The sequence below is a fragment of the Amphiura filiformis genome, chromosome 5, assembly GCF_039555335.1.
Source record: "Amphiura filiformis chromosome 5, Afil_fr2py, whole genome shotgun sequence".
NCBI lineage: Eukaryota > Metazoa > Echinodermata > Ophiuroidea > Amphilepidida > Amphiuridae > Amphiura > Amphiura filiformis.
The window spans coordinates 76,700,962-76,723,959 of record NC_092632.1 but is presented as its reverse complement, the minus strand read 5'-3'; the positions used below and the strand labels follow the sequence as shown (position 1 = coordinate 76,723,959).

Here is a 22,998-nt window from a genome sequence, read left to right as displayed (position 1 = left end):
CATGTAATATTTGGTGTTCTTCCCTCCCTTTGAATAGGAATGGTGGACTCATCTGTGGTTGAATGAAGGATTTGCCTCCTGGATAGAGTATCTCTGTGTCGACCATTGCTTTCCTGAATATGATATATGGACACAGTTTTTGACCACTGATTATACAAGGGCTCTTGGTCTGGATGCCCTGTCTACAAGCCATCCAATAGAGGTACGGATATGCATGGAAAAATCAGCTCATTTCTTTTACATATAAACTGCTGTTGCTATATTTTAGTATCCATTTAATTTTATTTTAATATTTAACTTTCATATGTACATGTCACGTCGTGAGAATTAAATACATGTATAGGAACAGTTGTGGTTGAAACGATGCAATGGGCTATTCCATTTAAAATCCACACTACCCCTGTGGAAGATTTTGGAAATATCTTCCACAGGGGGAGTATGAATTTCAAATGGAATAAACACATTAGGCAGCTCCATTAGAATTTCATACACCTTCTGAGAAAGATTCAACCCGAATCTTCTACAGAGGGAGGGTGAGTTTCAAATGGAGCTGCCTAATGTGTTCATTACATTTGAAAGGCATACTCCCCCTGTGGAAGATATTTCCAAAATCTTCCACAGGGGGAGTGTGGATTTTAAATGGAATAACCCAATGGATGTATCGAGAACTAATGACATTCTTTTTACAGAAGACAAAAATACTGACTTGTATTCAAACTGAGTAAGTTTTTAACCTGTATGTTGTTCTGTTTTGTAGGTACCAGTGGGACATCCTGATGAAGTGGATGAAATCTTTGATTTGATATCTTACTGCAAGGGAAGCTCCGTTATCAGAATGCTTCATGACTTCATTGGAGATGCAGTAAGTATTGCAGTTTTGTGTTGCTGAGGGAGATTCTATGTTGCACTTTCTAACTGATTCCAAAAGTGATGATATGTTACTGGTGTGTCACTACTTTTTAAGGGGTTTGTGCTTTTGTGCATGGGGTATATGTGTAGGGGGAGGAGCTATTAGAGTCAGTGTATATGCATTGTCTGTATATTTGTAAACGCCGGCAAGCAAACACACACACAGGAAATCTGTGTGTGAATGCACAGGAACCATGGTACGTTGACAATGTTACCAAATTGAAAACAGCATCAAACTGCACTACAACCCACAACTGCAGTTGGAGGTATAGGGTTAGTCTGCCTTGGACAGGGAAAACTTAAAAGAGTCTACAATAGGGTGAATAAAACTTACCCATGTGTCTGCAGTTAGACAGTGGAAACTCCCAAGTGGTGTATCGCTGCCTATATTTAGTGGTGGTTACATGCAGGACTGGACAAAAATGCTTATTTCCTGGGAATTTAAGCTAAATTTTACTCTTAAGATGGCAAAATTCCCCATAATTTCTTGTATTTCTTACTTAGGGAAACAGGATTTCCTTCCATATTCCCTAAATTTCCCTCCAAATCACAAAATTGTCCTCTAATTCCCCAAATTTCCCTCCAAATCACAAAATTTCCCTCCAAATCCCAAAATTCCCCTGAAATTTGTGTTGTATACAATCTCGCTGTGCCTACCAGTGTACACCAGCTCAAAATATTCTACTCATAATTTTGATACATTTTTCACAGGCCTTCAGAAAAGGTATGAATGCCTACCTCACAAAACACAAGTATAAAAACACACAGACAGAGGATCTATGGCGAGCACTTGGTGAAGCCAGCGGCAAACCAATAGAAGAAATCATGAGTTCCTGGACCAAACAAATGGGCTTCCCTGTAATCAAGGTGTCAGCCGCAGCACAAGAAGGCAACTCAAGAAAGATTACAATAGAGCAGGCAAAGTTCTGTGCTGATGGACCTATCTCAGGTATGTGATTGCATACATACTGGTGAATCTTTTTTTTTTGCTGTACCTTTTAAGTTTCATAAACCTACGATCTTGGAAAAAGTACTTGGAACACTTAGCACACTCTGTCAAAATTTTGTGCAGAATTTGTTATGATCATGGAAATGATGTATATTGTGTTTGGGAACAAATGACATCTACAACAATGATTTACACTTCCCCTCTCCCCATCAATCAATGTTGTATGTAACACATTGAGAAACTGCTGAAGACATTGGCATTTTTTAACATTGGAGAGGGGGTTTTCCATTCTGTACATGAAATTGTTCCAAGACTTTTTTTCCAATATTGTAGGTAACCAGTTTTGTAAGCAGTGTTTGAAATAAGACAAAACATGCTTTGATGAATTTCAATGGTACTTGGACACAATGACCCATGTGTACATTGGCATGTATGATATCAACAGGTGTAAGGTCAAAGATAATATAGAGGTCACTAGCAGTCATTTTGCAAATTTTTTCCCCAATTTGTTTTCTTTTAAATTTTTTTTATGAACAATGATATCCCAAGAAACACTCTTCTGGCAGGGACACACCACCTAATACTATTCTGCTTGTTTCTTTTGTTGTTGTTGACAGGTGAGAGCCCACAGTGGATGGTTCCAGTCAGTATTGCCACAAGTGCCAAGCCTAACGAAGCAGCCTCCAAAGTGGTCCTTGATAAACCCTCCTTGACTGTCACTTTGGATGTCGAACCAAATCAGTGGGTCAAGGTAGGTTTTGTAAATTACTCCAAAAATCAAACCATGAAAGATAAAAATAATTCCAGATGAACATCATTTTTGCCTGCCATGCCCAATTATATATATTCACTCTGCACAATTTTAGAAGAACTATCAAGTATTCATGGTGACCTGCCCCAAGAGGACTTAAAGGGGCACTTTGTGATCCATAGTCTCATCCCCAACTTACTCCAGAAAAGTAATACCTTCAGGAACCTGGGACTACATCATCATTGTGTGCATAAACTTTCTTGCAGATTCAATCATTGATTGGACAAAGATATCGGCCAGTTTGTATTTGTGGGCTGTAGCCTATGTTGTGCTGTAATGCATTTTGTGAACTGACAACTTCAATGTCGGAATCAACTGAAATTTTGGAAATAAGCTTTGTTTGTTGATATCTATTGAATAATACCCAACAAAGAGGATGCTAAATCACAGAATACCCCTTTAATCAAGCAATTGCATATACTCTCAAACATTAGCCAATAATCGAGGTAAAATATAGTGACAAACGGGCCCAAAAGCAGATGGACACTAATTTTCATCGCATTTCTACCCAGCTATCTGAGCTGGTCTGCCCATTAAGATCTGTGGGGACACTTTGTCCCCATGACCCTGCCTATTAGATGTGCTACTACAAGCGTCATTACATCGAAGTCACTAAACATTGAGCATCTTTACTGAATTAACCTCCTCTTCAGGTTAACCCAGGAACCATGGGTTTCTACCGTGTGCAATACTCACCTGAGATGTTAGAAGCTTTGTTACCTGGCATCAGAAGCCAAGAGTTGGCTCCAAGAGACAGACTGGGTATTGAGAGTGATCTTTTTGCTCTGGTAAGTTTTATACTTCGCTTTATGTATGCTGCATGCTTTATACATTCCCAGCAAACAAATGTCAGATTATATAAAAGACATACAAAGTGTATAAAATGTTTAATAACATTCAATAACATTTTTGAAATCTTGCTGCAAAACATTCTAACATAAATGCTATTAAAATGTTTGCCAACACATACTTTGCAATAACATTTTGACATCACTTTTTCACTGGCCGTCATTTATGTATGTGGAGACTTGGTGTTAAAAACTTTTCTCATATTTTTAAACATGTTTTTGTAGTGTTTTTACCTATAAAATAATTTATAAACATTATAATGACCTTTATATAACCCTACATTTAAATGTTATTAGACATTTGGACCCAAACCAAAACATGTTTATCACACATTTATAATGTTTTAAACATATTTTTGTGTTTGCTTGGTTGCTCATATCCTTAGGTGTTCATAAACAAAATGTTGAAGATATAACATTAGAAGATATTTAAGTAGTCTTATCTGTAATTAAATTGTCAGTAATGGTTTATTGTTATTCCTAACCAGGCTAAAGCTGGTCAAGCTAGTACAGTAGATGTACTGAAAGTGATTGAGGCCTTTGTTAACGAGAAGAACTACACAGTATGGACTGAGATATCCACCAATCTGTATACACTGGGTAATCTACTCTCGAACACAGAGTCTAAGGATTTATTCAAGGCATTTGCCACAAAGCTGTTTACTCAGGTGTATGAGCATGTGTCATGGAATCCTAAGGATGGAGAAGGTATGTCTAGGAACTTAATCGGGCTATTACATTGAAATTCCACACTCATCCCTGTGGAAGATTTAGCTAAAGTCTTCCACATTCCACAAAGGGAGTACGGGTTTCATATAGAATAGACAGTGGGGTAACTTCAATTTGAAACATTCCTCCATTCCCTGACCAATTATATTTGAAAAAACATACTCTCCTTGTGGAAGATATATCCAAAATCTTCCACAGGGGTAGTGTGGATTTCAGCAGGAATAGCCCATTGCCAGGGGAGGGAGGTTCCTAGTGGACAGATGCACAATATGGTGCTGTGCCACTTAGCACTTATGAGGAGGAAACGATAAATAGCTAACCCACAATCCCGGAAAAAATGTGTTCGAACACCCACTGTAATTCCCATGTTCTTCTTAGCATAGTGCGCACGCTATATGAGTCACTGGAAACTAAGAATTATAATAGTGTTGTCTCAATGTTCATCTTAAGCATGCCCCCTCCCCTTACCAAACAATGTTGGGAGAAGATATGGTAAAGATGAGCATATTGGGCATGCCAACATTGTACAGGGGTAGAAGGGGGACCATTTCCAATAAGGCCTTAAAAGTGTTCGAACAAATATTTCTGAGATTGTCTGAGGAATTCCAAAATCAGTGTTTGCTACTTCACATTAGGGTTCACAACTTCAGAACCAGTAGAGCGATTGAAATAAAACTTAGACATGTTAATTTATATATACTAAGGAACATAGGGAATAAAAAATATTACATTACATTCCCAAATATTTCAGGGATCGGTCACTTTAAACATATATTTTCATCAAATTTTCACTAAGTTAAGTCGAATAAGACGTAGAATACCTTATACATACCCCAAACATTTTAAAACATAGCAATTTGGATAGTTAAAAAGTTGACAATCTTTTTGGAAAATCATTCACCATCTTTTATATTTGCTATGACACTAAGGGAACCGTCAAGCAAACATCACACGGATGTGGGATGCAAATTTATCATTGTTATCTGCAGTAGATAGCAAAATAATGCAACGAACTCTACCAACCTATGTACATTGCTTTGCCAAACTTCTCCTTCCAAACCAGTAATTCCCGACCCCACGAAAGTATACCTCAAAGAATTCAAGCAAAGACAAAGACAAAGGAAAAGAAATCATTAAAGACCCCCCCAAAAAAATGAAAGAAACAAAGAAAGGAAACCAAAACAAAATAGCAAAGAAAATACAAAATAGAAATAAAAGAAGATAAAACGAACTGTCACACTAAAAAGAAAACCATGAATTAAAAAAGAAGGAAGAATAAAAAGTAACAAAAAGTGCAAATGTCACTTGCAGGTCAATATTTTTCAAGTTCAAGACCAATTGCACATTAAAAGACACACATTCGCAATGTATAAGACAACTCAATTTTAACTGACATATTCAATGATTGGTATGCAAGTTCAGGGTTATTTCATGATTGTCATTATTTTGATTGGAATAAAAGAAAATATAGACGCTTCAAAAATGCTGTTTTCCGATTAAACAAACACTGATCATTATGAGCATGATAGATAATGACCTTTATTTTTAGGCCTATATGCAATCTCACATGGGCAAAGTTGATTAAAAACATGATTTGCGTTGTCTCTTCTGTGGGTATAATTATGTACAACAGCAGCAGCAGCAACAGCAGCAGTGCTCTCCTGTGCTCTCTCAAATAATCGCAACTTTTAGCAGTTTCCAGACTGATTTTGTATATAAATTTTATATCAGTGTGTAGCTTGTGACACCAGGATACTTCTTGTGATATTTATTTCATCTAACTGTTCCTGATTTTGATGTATTTTGCATGAATTTGATATATTTTTGTATCATTGTGGACACTTAATTTGCTATATATTGGACCTTTGTATTGATTGTGTTATTGATCTTCAACTTCCTGTACATTCATAATGGCTGTGAGTTTCCTGTTGAACTCTCTCCACCAAACTTTCAATGGCTTCTCTAATGCCTCTATTTATGAGAATGCCTTATGGACAATTATGCCTAAGCAGAAATCTACAACAGTGGCTATCAACCCTGATATATATGATTCACTTATGGACTAACTTTCTACATTATATGGACCACCTGACAACCGAGGAACCAAAGGAAATATCTTCAGATGCTACATCAATGATCAAACTGTAACAATTACTTGCTATGACAGTACGCTGCAATATTTCTGTACAAGGACATCTACATGAACATTGGATAGACACTGTGCTAACAAAAATCAAGATCAAACATGAAACTCTCAACAACTCAATGGACAGTTCGAGCATACATCGATTTGTGTACAGCCATTAGCATCAACACCCCAGACTGGCAGTACTTCATTACCATGCTTTGATTTGAATGCTTCAACAAGTATGATTTCTGATATTGACAATGTATTTGTTAAAGATGTTGGAGTACAGACAGCAGATCGCCCTGTTTTTGTGAATGTTGGAACCCAAACCCATCCTACAGCGCCAAAGCCAGCACCAAGACTTTCTTTGTCACAAACTGTGAAACCATCGCCCATCCCTGCCCCAAGGACATTTCCGTGTGTTAAACCAAAACCCATCCCTGCACCTAGGACACTTGTGCATGTACCTGTAGCTACTATCCCTCAAGCAACCGATTTGATACTCTGGAAGTTGAGGATTGTGTTCCTCTGCCTATCCCTACCATTGTCACTACAAGGAAGTCGAATTCGCCTAGGAAACATATCAAGAAATCGCGGACACTTATCAATTGTACAACTGACAGCATACCATCTAATGTAGAACCTACTGCAGCTAAGGCACCATCACCTAGACAGTCTAAGAGAAAGATTCTGATTATTGGAGACTCGATTCCAAAGCACCTTGTGGGCATAGAATGACTTCACGTTGTATTATTAGGAACCGATGCATCCCTGGAAGCAAACTAGGACTATGGAATAAACTTGCCCCTGCTATTATTGAAGAAGAGAACCCAGACTTTATTATTATTCATTGTGCAACGAATCGACCTGTCCAGATGTTATGTGAATGAGTGCCTTTCTATGTATGATACCCTTTTGTCAACTATTTTTGCATTCAGACCTACTATTCGCATTGCTATCTCTTCATTGACTATCCAAAGGAACAAACGACATTGTGCGTGGATAAAGGAATTTAACGCGAGACTTTATGACATGTGTTATACCAAGAACTTGAATTTCATAGACAATAGGAATATCACTTTGGATCATCATATTGCAAAGTCTGACGGATTACATTTATCACGATTAGGAACACAACTTCTTCAAGAGAACTATTTGTCTTGTCTCAGTAGTGTATTTCACCAGGATTTTGTGTTGTAACATCTCATTGGAGGAGCAGGTAAAGGAAAGAACTAATAAAGAAACTGTGAGTAATAAAAGAAAAAAAAGAACTGTAACTTTAAAAACTGTAGAGAATGCCAAAATTTGTAAGAAAACTGAAAATGATTTTTGTGGTGAGTGTGTAAGAAAAATCTTACAAAATGATCTTTATGTAACTTGTAATAATTGTACACTTGATTTTCACTTTAGATGTGTTGATGACAATGATGTTAAGCAAAATAATTATTGGTATTGTAATAATTGTTTTCACAAACTTGCTAATGATCCTCTTAATGAGGGTTTTATTGATTTAAAGTGTAAGATTAGGAAGGGTCTTAAAATAGCTCATTTAAATATCCAGGGTTTAATCCACAAAGTTGATGAGGTTAACTTCCTTTTGAATGACAATGCTATTGATGTGTTATGTATTAATGAGACTTGGTTAGATAAGGATGTTGATGACTCAGAAGTAGAAATAGATGGTTACAATACTTATAGACTTGATAGACAAAATGGTAAAATACGGGGTGGAGTTTTATGTTATATTAAAAACAGTATTTTGTCAAAACAAAATGAGGATTTATATGATAATGATATTGAAGGTATTTTTATTGAACTTAATTTAACCAATACAAAGCCTATTTTAGTTGGCAGTATTTATCGCCCACCAGACTGTACTGTTGATTTTCTTGATAATCTTGATGATATATTTAAGAAATGTAACGATTTATATGATGATGTATATATTTTAGGAGACTTTAATTTAGATCAGGTTAAAATTGGTAATTTAAGAAAAGTGACAAGGTTGGCAAACAATTCTAATATGAAACAAATTATAACAGATTATACAAGAATAACCGAAACTAGTAAAACAAAAATTGACTTAATATTTGTATCAAAACCAGAACTTATAATCTCATCTGGTGTTCATAGTTTAGGTCTTAGTGATCATTCATTAATATATGCTGTAAGAAAATGTAATAAGTTGAAACTTCCACCAAAAATTGTAAGATCCAGGTGTTTCAAAAACTTCAATGAAGTAGATTATATTGATACAATCAAAAATATTGATTGGGGTAGAATATGTAATATAAATGATGTCAATGAAGCACTTAATGAATGGCAGTCTTCATTCAATGCTGCCTGTGACAAGCATGCACCATTTAAGGAAAAGAAAGTTAAGGGTTGTTTACCTGAATGGGTGAACAGTGAATTTTTGAGACTTAAGTAAAGATAGGGACTACTATTTTTCAAAAGCACATAAGACAAATAATGCTGAAGATTGGAGTAAAGCAAAGTCTCTTAGAAATAAAGTAAACAATATGAAATATTCACTGAAAAAGAGTTATTGTAACGAGGCTATAAATAACAACATAAATAATAGTAAAAATCTTTGGAAAGCAATTAAGAAAATTATACCAAACAAAACATCAAGTATACCTACAGCAGTTGTTAAAAAGAATGGTAATTACTCAGGTAATAAAAAGGATATGGCAAATGAGTTCAATGAGTTTTTCACTTCTATAGGTAATGAACTTGGGAGCAAATTTAATAATAACAATGATAATTATGTATGCACTTGTAATACTGTATGTTCTCATCAAAATGATAGTGTAAACAAATTTAGTTTTAGAGCAATATCTAATGAATTTGTTCTTAAACAAATAAGTAAAATGCAAAATTGCAAATCATCAGGATTAGATCCATTCAATGTAAGGTTATTAAAGTTGGCTGCGCCTTTCATCTCAAAATGCCTTGTTCATATTTGCAACCTGTCTTTGAATGGGTCTACTTTTCCTGATGCATGGAAGAAGGCTAAAGTAACTCCAATATTTAAATCGGGTGATAAAACTAATGTTAGTAACTATAGACCTATCTCTGTATTACCACTTGTATCAAAGATCATTGAAAGAGCTGTTCATGATCAATTATATGAATATATGAGTAATGTAGGACTATTATCAAATGCTCAATCAGGATTTCGTCCAAATCATTCCACAACAACAACCCTTCTAGATGTTCAAGATTACATTTTAAAGAATATGGATACAGGTTATGCTACAGGCGTTTTATTTATAGACTTAAAGAAAGCATTTGATACTGTAAATCATGATATTCTGATTAGGAAACTTAAACAATATGGGGTATGTGGGGATGAATTATTATGGTTTAAATCATACTTAAACAACAGAGAACAAACTGTTAATGTTAACTCAACTTTTTCTGACTTTAGGCCAATTGATATTGGTATTCCTCAGGGCTCAATTTTAGGTCCTTTACTGTTTATAATTTTTGTTAACTGTTTACCTAATGCTGTGTCTGAATGTAAAACTGTAATGTATGCAGATGATACCTCTTTAATGTGTAAAGCTAAAAATGAATCTGATCTTAAAATTCAAATGGAGTCATGTCTAAGTAGGGTAGCTGAATGGTTCAAAGTAAACAAACTCACTTTAAATGTTGAAAAGACTAAGTTTATGATCTTTGGTACAAACAAAATGCTTGAAAAGTTCAACAATGTACATTTAATATATAACAACAATGATATTGAAAGAGTAGATGAGTTTAAATATCTAGGTGTGAAATTTGATAGCAAGCTGTCTTGGTCAGCTCATGTCGATAATGTTAGTAAAACTATTTCCAAAAGAACTGGCATAATAAAAGCGTATAAAATATTTCCTTCCATACAAAACCACTGTAATGTTATCCAATGCTCTTGTTATTCCCCACTTTGATTATGGAAGCATGGTCTGGTCAAATTTTAGTGTAGAGTACCATAATAGGCTTCAGGTACTTCATAATAATCTAGCTAGAATAATTCTCTCAGCAGATATAAGGACACCAACTAATGATTTAATGAATACATTGCAGTGGGTTAAACTTGATCAAAGATGGCATAATACTCTATTAATGACTGTTTTCAAATGTTTAAAGAATGAATATCCATCGTACTTATCTTCTCAATTTGATTTTGTTCATGATAACCATAATCATATAACTAGAAATCATACTTCTAATACATTGATTGTACCAAAATTTAAATCAAATTCAGGTCAACGTACTTTTCATGTCAGGGCAGCCTATGCATGGAATTCTTTGCCACCGACAGTAAGAGCTCAGATGCAAAATATGACTTTAGGCCAATTTCAATCAAAAATTAAAGAAATTTAGGCCTGTCTTTTTCTATATTTTATTCATTTACTTGCTTGATTTTGTATATAAATATAATTATTGTATTTCTGTATTTTGAATCATGGTATTTATAATTATCTTGTAGTTGATGGTACCATTATACTTATTTGTAATATATTGTAAATACGTTGTAAATACTGTATGATACTTTGTAAATATTGTGTATCGTAATATATTTTGTTGCTATATAACATGTATCAATGAGGGCCTGCTTGAAAAGCAGTGCTTGTCACTGAAGCAGTATAACCCTCAATAAAGAAAGAATAAATAATAATAATAATAATACACTGAAGGTGTGAAACCCTATTCATGGTAAAGGTGAATCGTTGCTCATCTCCCCATTGAAAACACACAGTGGGCACGGTTGACCACAAAACATAAAGAAGAACAGGATTTACTTTTCTATTATATGGTAAATCGATGGATATGCGTGCTTGTCTATGTGTGTAAATCATTATGATTTACCATTTGACCATCCTAACCATGGTGTATTTAAAATGTTTAATGAACACAATTTCACACATTAGGCTGATTTTCTTAAATATTGGTCAAGTTATGTTTTTATTATAAACAATTTTTAAAACAATAAATGTGGGTATCCGGTGCGTATCTCTCCCTTCCTATAACTCGCTCTCTCTCTCCCTCGTTCTCGATGCCCCCCCCCCTCCGAATTTATCATACAGTGGTACTGTGTGAAATTTAAATAAATAACATTGAATTTACGAGTAATGTTCATTTTTTTTTTTTTTTTAAAATAAAATTTTAATCCCTCCTCTTAATTTATTATATCATTATATACATATGCGCAATTAACATAGCACATAAACCATTAAGGCCTATATTTGTGTGTACAAAACGCTATATTAAATCTATGGTAACTGACCGCTATCCAAATATTCATTGATTTCCTCCATATTTTGTGAGCTGATAGCAAATCATGTTTCTGACATGTGTACCAAATTGCATTAAGATCGATGGTGTAACTGCAGAGTTATTGTCCAAAAACTAAAATCAGATGATTTTGCTAAGCAATTTTAATTTGTAGACAATCCCGGAAAAAATGTGTTCGAACACCCACTGTAATTCCCATGTTCTTCTTAGCATAGTGCGCACGCTATATGAGTCACTGGAAACTAAGAATTATAATAGTGTTGTCTCAATGTTCATCTTAAGCATGCCCCCTCCCCTTTCCCCACCAAACAATGTTGGGAGAAGATATGGTAAAGATGAGCATATTGGGCATGCCAACATTGTACAGGGGTAGAAGGGGGACCATTTCCAATAAGGCCTTAAAAGTGTTCGAACAAATATTTCTGAGATTGCAGGTTAAATAAGAATAAAAATAGAAGAGAACTCTTGTAAGACATACATATGTGACACGATCTGGTCCATGGGGGCCAAAGGCGGCAAATTTAAAACCGAGATAAAGGTAAAAATATGGACTAAAAAACAATAAAATACATAAGAAAATAGACATCAAAAATCTTCATAACTTTGGAACCAAGTATGCTAGACCTTTGGTGTTTTCAGTAAATGATAGCCAATTTTATGTATAATGTAATAATTACAGTACCGTAACTCAATTTTCAAAAATGCCTCCTTTGGCCCCCATGGACCAGATTGTGTCACATGTATGCTATATTGGGCTATTCCAGTTGAAATCCATTCACCCCCTATGCAAGACATGACCTTAATCTCCCACACCGGAGGGTGTATACTTCAAATGGAGTCGCCCATTCAGGTAACCCAACTTGAAATTAAAGCACCCTTGTGTGGAAAGGTCATGGCTTTCATAGGGTGTATGGATTTCATCTGGAATAGCTTAAGATTGTGCTGGTGATGGACCTGCATGCGAGGTAGAAAAATATGCACAGGGCAATGATTGCCATATTTTTTAAATTCTATTAGGATTTTAGGGAGACATCCGGTGGAAAAATTTAGGGGAATGTGTCCCCCCCCCCCTTTTCTGCCGCCTATGATATTGTATGGCAATTTTGCATCCCTATATTTCAGCGAGTTTTGAATATTGTCGTTTTCAGATCACCTGACTGCTTTGTTGCGAGGTCTTGTGGTGCGTGTCATGGGCAAGAATGGACATCCTCATGCCGTGGAGGAGGCACGTAAACGCTTCAAGGCTCATTGTTCAGGAGGTGAAAAGATCCATGCTGACTTGCGTGCACCTGTCTATGTGACTGTCCTGGCAAATGGCAACGAAGAAACATTTGAGGAAATGCTCAAGGTGAGTAAATGATTCATTTATTGATACTAAAGGAAGTGAGTAAAGGTCCGTCCATGCTACACCTGAATTGCAGTGCGGTGCGTTGCCGATATATCGATTACTTTTTGCCACAACTCAACGCAACTTGTCACATTTCCAAGTTAAATGTATTTAACTTTATTGCGATATCGCAATGCAGTAGTTTGCATTACAATGCAGTGTGACAATGCACCGCACCGCAAAGCAATTGCAGTGTAGTATGAACAGACCTTAAGATGGCAAAAAAAACACTCTTCTACGGGCTTGACCGACCCAGATTTTGCATTTTGAATTTCTTTACGATTGATTTTGACTTAATTTTCAAAATAAGTTTGCAAAAAAATTTTGGATTTTTTTTCCAAGATTTTTAAAGCTTTTGGTTATTTGTTAGGGTCGTTTAGTCTCCTTTTAAGCCTAAGAGTGTTTTTGTTATGATTGATTGATTGATTGATTGATTGATTGATTGATTGATTGATCGATTATTGATTGATTGATTGATTGATTGATTCATTCATTTATTCATCAACATGATCTGTCATTACTGAAAAAGCTTTTAAAATGTGTGAATGAATATTTATGATTACTAAAAATTACAACAACCTATACTTTATTCTGTGCACACTTGACCGACACTTGTAAATTAATATTTTCATCTTTCATTTGATAGTATTTCAGAACTCAAGAACTTCATGAAGAGAAGGAGAGGGTCCTGAGGTCTTTAGGATCTATCAAAGACCCAGCACTCATTCAGAGAGTCTTGGAATTCTCACTGACAGTAAGTACAACAGTTTTGGTTCATCTTAGTATCACCAGCTCCGGACCTTGTTTGAGGACAGAAAATGTGACTCTTGTGCTAGTCTCCTATACAACCAGTCAATTCTGTGGTCCTGACACTCGTCATTCATAGCCGTATAGAGTCTGGCCCAAGACTAGGCAAATGTGACTCTTGCACTGTCCTCACATCGGTATAGGCTGTTTGCATGTTAATTGTATGGAGTGTCTTATCTCATAGTCTATATCTCTGGTATCACTTGATAAGCAGGGTTTGAAATAAGCAGAAACTTATTTTGTCACTGGCAGAGTCAAATGTCATTGAAAAACAATCATTGAAGTTTTGACTGAAGCAAAAATGTTATGTTCTTAAATATATATTATTTTGTTGATTTCCTTTTGCAAACACCAGAAGCTCCCAAAATAATACGAAAGGTCAAAATTTTCATATGATGGACGGCTTTTCATCCCAGATACATACACTTTAAGTACATATCATGAGATTTAAACAATTTACTTCAAGGACTGTTAAATTTAAAAAATATCGCTTTTTAATCATTCGCCATAAAATGTATATTATATTGCGAATTTCAAAAAATCCAAAATTATTTGATATTAGAATATATGGACATTCCTCGTTTTTAAAATGCATTTCGATATGTCTGATGTGCTCTCAGGTCCCACAAAAAAATATGTGAAAACGTTGCTATCCGAGCCCTTAAATCAGTGACATAAATAAACCCCCAACCAACCAAATAATACAAAGCAAAAAACAAACAAATGAAAGAAAACAGTAAAGAACCCACAGGAAACAAAAGAAATTTAACAAAAACAATTTGTGAAAGTAATATTTCAAAGGAACTTATCAAGAATTCTATTGCCTCCATAGTCCATTATTCAAAATTGTGCAATGTGATTTGTCCAAACATGTCATGTGAGGGCACACATTCTACGCAGAGCTGTATATGTGGTTTTGTGTTCGATTCCCTGTGATACACGCTGTTACTTATGCTGTGGATACGCGTATGCACTCCACTTTGAAGTAAACAACTTAAAATATTTGGGCAAAAGGTGACATTTTCTCTTTAAATTGCACTATTTGTGGTAATAGAATAGAAATAAAGGGTGTAGCATTATTCTTTACAACCAAATAATATGTCCTTGGCAGTAAAAACGTTTGAATAACTAATTTTTTTTTACTGTGTGGGACATATAACCATTACCCTTTATTTCTTAAATATAAATACTGATTTTTGGACAATTGTTTTTATTTCATACATTGAGTATGAAATGGTTGTTAGCAAGCAACCAAATCATTTGATATGGGCATGGTTTATTGAGCATTTTATTGTCATGTGAACCGTGACAGCCCAGAAGTTTAGCAAATCACATGAACCCTGGTCTTTTATTGTATAGGGTCAATGAAATTCACAGTCATTGTTATAGCAGAAGAATGAAAGTCACATGAATCTTAGTCATTTATTTTGGGGTCAATGAAATTCACAGTTATTGTTATAGCAGTCCATATAGGGTGTCCAAAGAATGAAAGTCACATGAATCTTAGTCATTTATTTTGGGGTCAATGAAATTCACAGTCATTATTATAGCAGTCCATATAGGGTGTCCAAAGAATGAAAGTCACATGAATCTTAGTCATTTATTTTGGGGTCAATGAAATTCACAGTCATTGTTATAGCAGTCCATATAGGGTGTCCAAAGAATGAAAGTCACATGAATTTTTAGTCTTTTATTTTGAGGTCGATGAAAGTTTGTTTATGTGTATGTTTATACGATTTTGTGGGTTTATTTGCAACCTGTTGCCAGTGATTTACATTTTATTTGAAACATACAATGGAATGATAGATTTCTTGTACAACCTGTATCAAAGTGATTGAAACCAGGATATATGACATTTTAAAGAAAAGGTTAAAAATACAAAATCGCTATACTATTAATTGTAATTTTGTGCTACTAATAGAAAGAGAGTATATGTGAACTGAATGATCTGATAATCTGAAGCCAATAAGTCGTTGCATCTGGGAGCTAATGTCATTCAAATGAAGATCAATGTATTCATAGTTTTACTTGCACAACACAAGTTAAATAGCTTCACGCACAACATATTGATTGCATAGGTGCTCTCAATCAACTATAATCAACTCTACAACTTTACATATTTAAAAAATGAGCATAACTAGTACAGAACAAGAGTGAAAAAAATTCTGCAAAAATGAGAAGTTGTCAGTTCAAGTCATTTTAATACTGTTTGTATTAGGCTATTATCATGTAGCTAAGTTTGTAATGAAGGATTTACGATGATCCCCATGCAAATAACATGCACATTTAAAACACATATCCACTTTGCAGACATATTCAAACAATAGATAGATTTATTATTAGATAGAAAGTGTTATTTAATATAAAGGAATATATGAAAGTTCTTTCTCAGCACTAGAAGTTTGTCACACATTGTGAGAATCAATATATAATTGTCAGGCTTGTAAAGGAATTTTGCAAGAATAGACTTCAAAAATATATAAGAATTAATTTTGATTCGCAAATTATTGCAAGAAGTGATTCACTTATTGGGGCTGAAATTCTAACCCTGGTTATAAGTAGCTTATGATTTGTTTAGGCTAATAAATATGTTTTTTGGCCAATAATTGTGTGTACATTATGGTAAGTCAGTTTTTATAATTTCTTTTCAGGATGAAGTTCGTTCACAAGATACAGTGTTTGTGATCGGTGGCGTGACTGGGCACAAGGAAGGCAAAGAGCTAGCATGGAAATTTGTGCAGGATAAATGGAGTTCACTACATGAACGCTACTCAGGAGGGTTCCTCTTGTCCCGTCTTGTGCAGGTAAAAACCAAGACTGTACAAACAGTGTCCGGTGATAAATTGTTGGGTAAAACAGTAATAAATGGAACGTTTCCCTGATTAGTGATAGACTGATAGTCCAGTTGTGTGCTAAAACTGAGACTCATCAGAAAAATTAACTTCAACATGGTGATAAACTGTTAGTACATGTCAGCCATTATATAATAAGATAATCTTATTGCAGATCCCTATTTTACCTCAGAAAAGTAGAGATTTATTTGGCACAATTGTAATTGTAGACAGGGTATCAAATGCATTTATTTGAACAATTTTTTGAGAATATTGGGAGATAAATAGCTTATCGCCATTTTGTTTTACTCATCCAGAAACTGGGATGGGGTATTGGCCCATTTAGAAATATTTGTAATTGCACATTGAGCTGGGGTATAAAACAAAGAGTATCTGTTTACATTTTGTTTATTTTCATGTGCTCAGACGACAACTGAGGGATTTGTCAGCGAAGAGAAAGCACTAGAGGTGGAGGCTTTCTTCAAGGAGCACAAGGCACCAGCAGCTGAGAGAACCATCAAACAATCCTTGGAGAACATCCGACTCAACAAGGCGTGGCTAGCGAGGGATGCTGCATCCATCCATCAATGGCTCAAGACAAAGGCAGAATAAGTGGAGTCAAGACTCATTATAGGGAAGATGGTGTATCCTATACATTGATCATTGAGAATACAAAAGGTTTTGTAACACATTGTTGGTGATTTTTACATAGTGCCGAATAACAGTTAACTATAACCTGTCCATATCAAACGTGTAAAGTGCTTCACATGAGCAGCGCGCAAGGCAAAAATGGCTTTACATTGTGAAAAACAAATTGTTAATGTAGCCCTCTGTTGAAGGATTAATATAATACAGGTGGTTTGTAGTTGGATGGTGTTTGGCAGTATGCTGTAATCACAAATATATAATCATGTGTTAATATGAAGTGGGGTATTTTGCAGGCCATTGATGATGCGGGTTGTGTGTTTTGAGAAAGGAGTAGATTTATGATTCAGTCAAACATCAACTTGGCAACTTTCACAAAATCAAAAATTACACAAACTTAAGCTTTGTGAGGATCCCTACTGCTACTATTAATTGCAATAAATATGGTGGTGATTTGTGATTCAATTCTTTTGGAAAATTGAGATACTTGGAAAATAAACTTGACATACAATATAATTTTTATGTCATCTTGGGTGAATTTCACCATGCATTTAAGGGGGTACTACACCCGTGGCCAATTTTGTGCATATTTTTGCATTTTTCTCAAAAAATTATAGCGTATTGGTGACAAGTATGATATGTATATTATAGGGGCAAGGACTACAACTACTGCACTGCAAATTTTATTTCAGCACAGACAACAGTTGTGGAGTTATAGTCAAAAATGAGGGAAAACCAATATTTGATCAATAAATCAATAACTGCTTGCCTTGAGTTACTGAATTTTCAGTGCAGTAGTTGTAGTCTTTGCCCCTATAATATACATATCTTACTTGTCACCAATGCGCTATAATTTTTGAGAAAAATGCAAAAATAGGCACAAAATTGGCCAGGGGTGTAGTACCCCCTTAACACATCTTTTCTCAAAAACTCATTGTAAAGTTGCAAGAGTTTAACCCCATGTAACTTTGCAAGGGGTTCCATTTATCAATCCCTATTACCTATGATGCAGTTGTAACTTTCCTTTATGAATTCTAACACATTGTAACTTTGAGTTATGATGTTAAATGTTAGTGAATCCAATTCCTGGTCATACTGACAAAACAGCTCTCCTAATACTTGTTTGCTATGAAGATGACTCAAGAAATTTCTCTGATTTTCTCAAAGAAAATCAATTCCAGTTTCTTATGATTGATCGATACACCGTTGCACACATACATAAAAACTAACATAACTCTTAGTGTTGTTTGAAAGATATACTGGAATGTTAAACAGACCAAAATAAAAGCACATAGATTAATATGGTAATTTATTATTTGATTTAAAAAAAAATGAGATGTTCTTACACTCACATGAGGTTAAAAGTTTACAACTAAAACATGACCAAGAAACAAAAACATATCAAATTTATTATCATATTTTCTATTTGTTAAACTTGCAAGTCAATGTAGAGTTAATTTTTTATTTTATTTTTTGTAGTTCTTATTTGTGGATAAAAGTAATCACACTAAATATTTGTAGTTTTGTTTAATATGTGATTCATATAATTAGCTATCAAAATAGCTTTGCTTAAGAAGCTTGTTGTTGTACACAGCATGGCAAACGCCAGCCACTCCAGCCATGACAACACGCCCCACAGAGGTTGCTGGACACATACTGGATGCAGCGGACGCATGCAATAAGCACCCCCCTAAATGATACACTCTGTTCATTCATTTAAAATTCTAGTGTAACTGTTTGTTGTTAAGGTTACAGGCTGTTGTTAGTTTATATGGATAATTGAATTAGAGAACTTAAAATATGTTTTGGCCATCAAATGGCATGGTTCTTATTATCTGTCACTTATGTTAGTCTACCAATCCTGGTGGATCTATTTAACGACATTAAGGGCTCAGATAGCAATGTTTTGCACCTGAGAATATACAAATGTTGCTATCTGATCCCTTAAGCCAACTATGATGTGATTTGTCACGCAGTATAGAATATGTGGCCATATAGTGTATTGTGCATCAAATATATATGATCAGAATCAAACATATATGTACACTTCATCCTGCAATACTCACAATGGAGTCAATTATAAGGCCAAAAAAAAAATATTGTTGTGTTGCCCTCAACCGTCCTACCCTAAATCCTGAAAAATCAGGGTCGCAATTTTTTCTGTTTTTTTTTAATGATGATTTTACAGATTTGTTCAAAAACTCAATGTTTTTCACTTAAAATTAATATTTTATTGTAAGACTAGTCTTTAATTGTTGTCTAACATGTATCCAGAAGTCAAAATTGACAAATGTCTCCTAATTGAACAAGCATTATTTAATATTTAAGGGATTTTTAAAAACTGAAGGTTTAAAAAAAAAAATAACAATAATAATAATAATCCGACCGTCCTACCCAAATTTCCCATTTTTCCACTTGAGGGCAACACAACAATTTTTGTTTTGGCCTAATTAAGTATATGTGACCTGCTCCCCCAAAATGAGCATAAAGTCACAAATTGGTAGTTTTGAGACCTGGCTGCTGAGTTGCTGCTTTTTCTTTGATGCACACATGTACAAGCCAATTGTATGCCCTTTGTGAATGCCCTATTGTGCATGATGTGCCCCGTTTACAAAGGACATACTACTGGCATACAGAATGCCTCATTCATAAAGACATACCACTGCTATGTATTTAAAAAATCATGCCAAAAATGTTATATTCAACATTGATGATAAGCATTGGAATATACCTAATACAACATTCCAGAAAGTTTGTTTGTAGATCTGTGCATTTTTTGTGCTGTATCATTATGATTTTGTTTCAAATACCACTTACTTATCAGTGTGATTTGATACATTTTTTATCTGATTTCAATTTGTATGTTTTATGCTCTGATTCAAAGTTATTAGCCTATGGCATGTCAATGATATGTGGTATTACCAGGCTTAAGGTTGGTCTGAACCCTGGAATTATGAAAACTTTGGACCTCATAACTGCTAAATTATTAGTCTAAAGAATATAAAAGTATACATTTTAGAATGGAAATGACTTGATGAATTCATCTGTGAGGCCCAATTTGGGCCAAAATGCTCATTTTGGAGAAAATCCTAAAAAGCGGTTTTTATTTAAATTTTTTAGTGCAGCGTAACAAAAAAAATTGTTTGGCCAAAAAAATTTTTTATTGATTTTTAAAAACTAGATAAAAATATCTAGGGCGTTTTTCATTTTTTGAATTTTGACCAACTTCACCAAAAATATTTGAAATTTGGGCTAAAATCAGGCTTTTTATGATTTTTTGAAAATTTTGCATTTTTTGACCATTTTTGGTGCAAATTTCTCAAAGTTGGTCAAAATTCAAAAAAATTAAAAAACGCTCCCTAGATATTTTTATCTAGTTTTTAAAAATTAATAAAAAATTTTTTTTGGCCAAACAATTTTTTTTTGTTACGCTTACTAAAATTTGGGCCAAAAAACCCGTTTTGGGATTTTCTCCAAAATTAGAATTTTGGCCCAAATTGGACCTCACAGATGAATTCAGCAAGTCATTTCCAGTCTAAAATGTATACTTTTATATTCTTTAGACTAATAATTTAGCAGTTATGAAGCCCGAAAGTTTCCATAATTCCAGGGTTAAGACCACCCTTAAGCATTTGGTATTAGATTCAAGATTTTTGAAGAGTACGTTTGAATAAGTGAGATATAATTTCTGTATTTGTTTCAGTACTATTAATAGTGGTGGGTTAAAGAATGATGATGCTTCAAATTTCTTAGGGAACCAGCTTATTTGATGCAGTATGATCTCCTGAGCATTTTGACACCTTTTTCATCCAAATCGGCCAAAAAATGAGAAGGTGCCGGCCAAAACAAGTGTTTGGACTGGGGGGTCTGAAAATCAATATTTACATCAACAATCATTATTATATGCCTGATTCTGTTAAAGTTGGTATTGATTTGTATGTAATTGATGTTTAGAATTCCATTTTTGAAAGTTGCATAAAAATTGGAGTTGTCGTTTTCTTAAAATGGCCATTTTACGTCCAAATAAGGATATGAGGGCGCTTCGCATATAACTTGCAAACGATCTTTAAAACGGAAATTTCAATGGTGTATGTATGAAGATAATCATAGGTAGTACCTGCTCAAGAAATTTGAGCGCTTTACATTGTACGGTTTGATTTTGGCCGCCATTTGAATATTTCATAGAACGCTGCCATACAACTGTACAGGGGTCAATGCACTTTAAAATGTGTACGTTTCAATGGAAGGCTTCCTGAGAATACGAAAAATGATGCCACGGTCAAACGAAAAGAAATATAATGCCCAACTTTCTTGAGGATGTGCCACATGTGATTATCTTCATACTGACATCATTAAAATTTCATGTGAAAAGAACGTGTGCATGTTTTATGCAAAGCGCCCTCACGTCCTTATTTGGACGTAAAACGGCCATTTTAAGAAAACGACAACTCCAATTTTTATGCAACTTTCAAAAATGGAATTCTAGACACCTTCTCATTTTTTGGCCGGTTTGGATGAAAAAGGTGTCAAATTGCTCAGGAGATCATGCCGCATCAAATAAGCTGGTTCCCTAAGAAATATGAAACATCACCCTTTTGCTGTTTAACCTACCTCTATTTTTAAGTAAAACAATGGTTACACAGACAATATAAATGAGCACATAGTTTCAAAGTAAATGGACTCAAAGATTCAAATTAATTCATTTCTAATATCTGAAGGACCAAATATATGTACCACATCTGTCACAGCCAGAAATATTGCGGCATATTAATGTCTCTAATGAAATGATTGTGGCAATATAATGTCCTTCCACCCACTTCTTAACTGTTCCAAAATTATTTCTATTGCTGTTTAGGAAACATCAGCTTTTTCTCCTGATGGAAATTTGACCTTAGGGGTCAGTCCTATTTTGAGATCACAGCAAGTATTTTAGGGGAATAAATAAAAATTACTAATCTTTGCACCTCCTTGCCTAAGACAATCATATAATATTGATTACACTTCATTTTACAAACTTTCTCACACTTTTTGACACCCGCCCTCATTAGTAAAACAAGTTTTTGACAATCTTTTGTTCTGTTTCCACAGGAAGATAAGATAGTATTTTAGTTGTCACTATGTTCACCTGGGTATTTTGCCATTGTATTAGCCCAATTCCAGACTATGACACCATGAGTTACTTTGGGCTACAAAAATTGTCATATTGGTGTAACTGATCTACGCTGGTCTTTTTGATCAACTTGTGGAGTGAAACGAGAAAGAAAGATAATGATAAATTTGCATATCTGAGAATAAAGCAGCTAAAAAAAGTGATGTATAGTACATTGTTATAATTGGTATGTTCCTGCCATTGTTGGGGTGAACATCGATATTACATTGATATCATATACTATAAAACAACAAAAGGGAGGTCAAGAATGTTATCACATGATTATAAAATAACAAAATGATACCCTCTTGAACTTGCTTTTTCAATTTTATTGTACATGATATCTCGATGGTCACCTCATCAGCATTACGAAAGTGCCAATTATAAAAATGGTCTAGCAATACAATCTGATGTTAAACTTGCAAGTCAGTTATGTTTTTTATGGTTACACTGTGTGAAAGTTCAAACCCTGTAAATCATGTTCAAAACATTGATGTAAAAACAAAAATAAACAACAACTGT

General features: G+C 34.5%; 1 protein-coding gene across 1 annotated transcript in view; it reads left to right on the top strand.

Moving 5' to 3' along the window:
- Positions 1-22,262, top strand: part of LOC140153755 (puromycin-sensitive aminopeptidase-like) — a 35,078-nt gene extending 12,816 nt beyond the window's left edge. The window contains exons 9-19 of the mRNA XM_072176604.1: positions 38-202; positions 758-862; positions 1,621-1,858; positions 2,476-2,609; positions 3,323-3,457; positions 4,006-4,225; positions 12,806-13,005; positions 13,691-13,798; positions 16,503-16,655; positions 17,109-20,259; positions 20,957-22,262. Coding sequence (XP_072032705.1) covers positions 38-202; positions 758-862; positions 1,621-1,858; positions 2,476-2,609; positions 3,323-3,457; positions 4,006-4,225; positions 12,806-13,005; positions 13,691-13,798; positions 16,503-16,655; positions 17,109-17,294 — 1,644 coding nt within the window. The 3' untranslated portion in view covers positions 17,295-20,259; positions 20,957-22,262. The remainder of the gene's footprint in view (positions 1-37; positions 203-757; positions 863-1,620; positions 1,859-2,475; positions 2,610-3,322; positions 3,458-4,005; positions 4,226-12,805; positions 13,006-13,690; positions 13,799-16,502; positions 16,656-17,108; positions 20,260-20,956) is intronic.
- Positions 22,263-22,998: the final 736 nt, after the last annotated feature.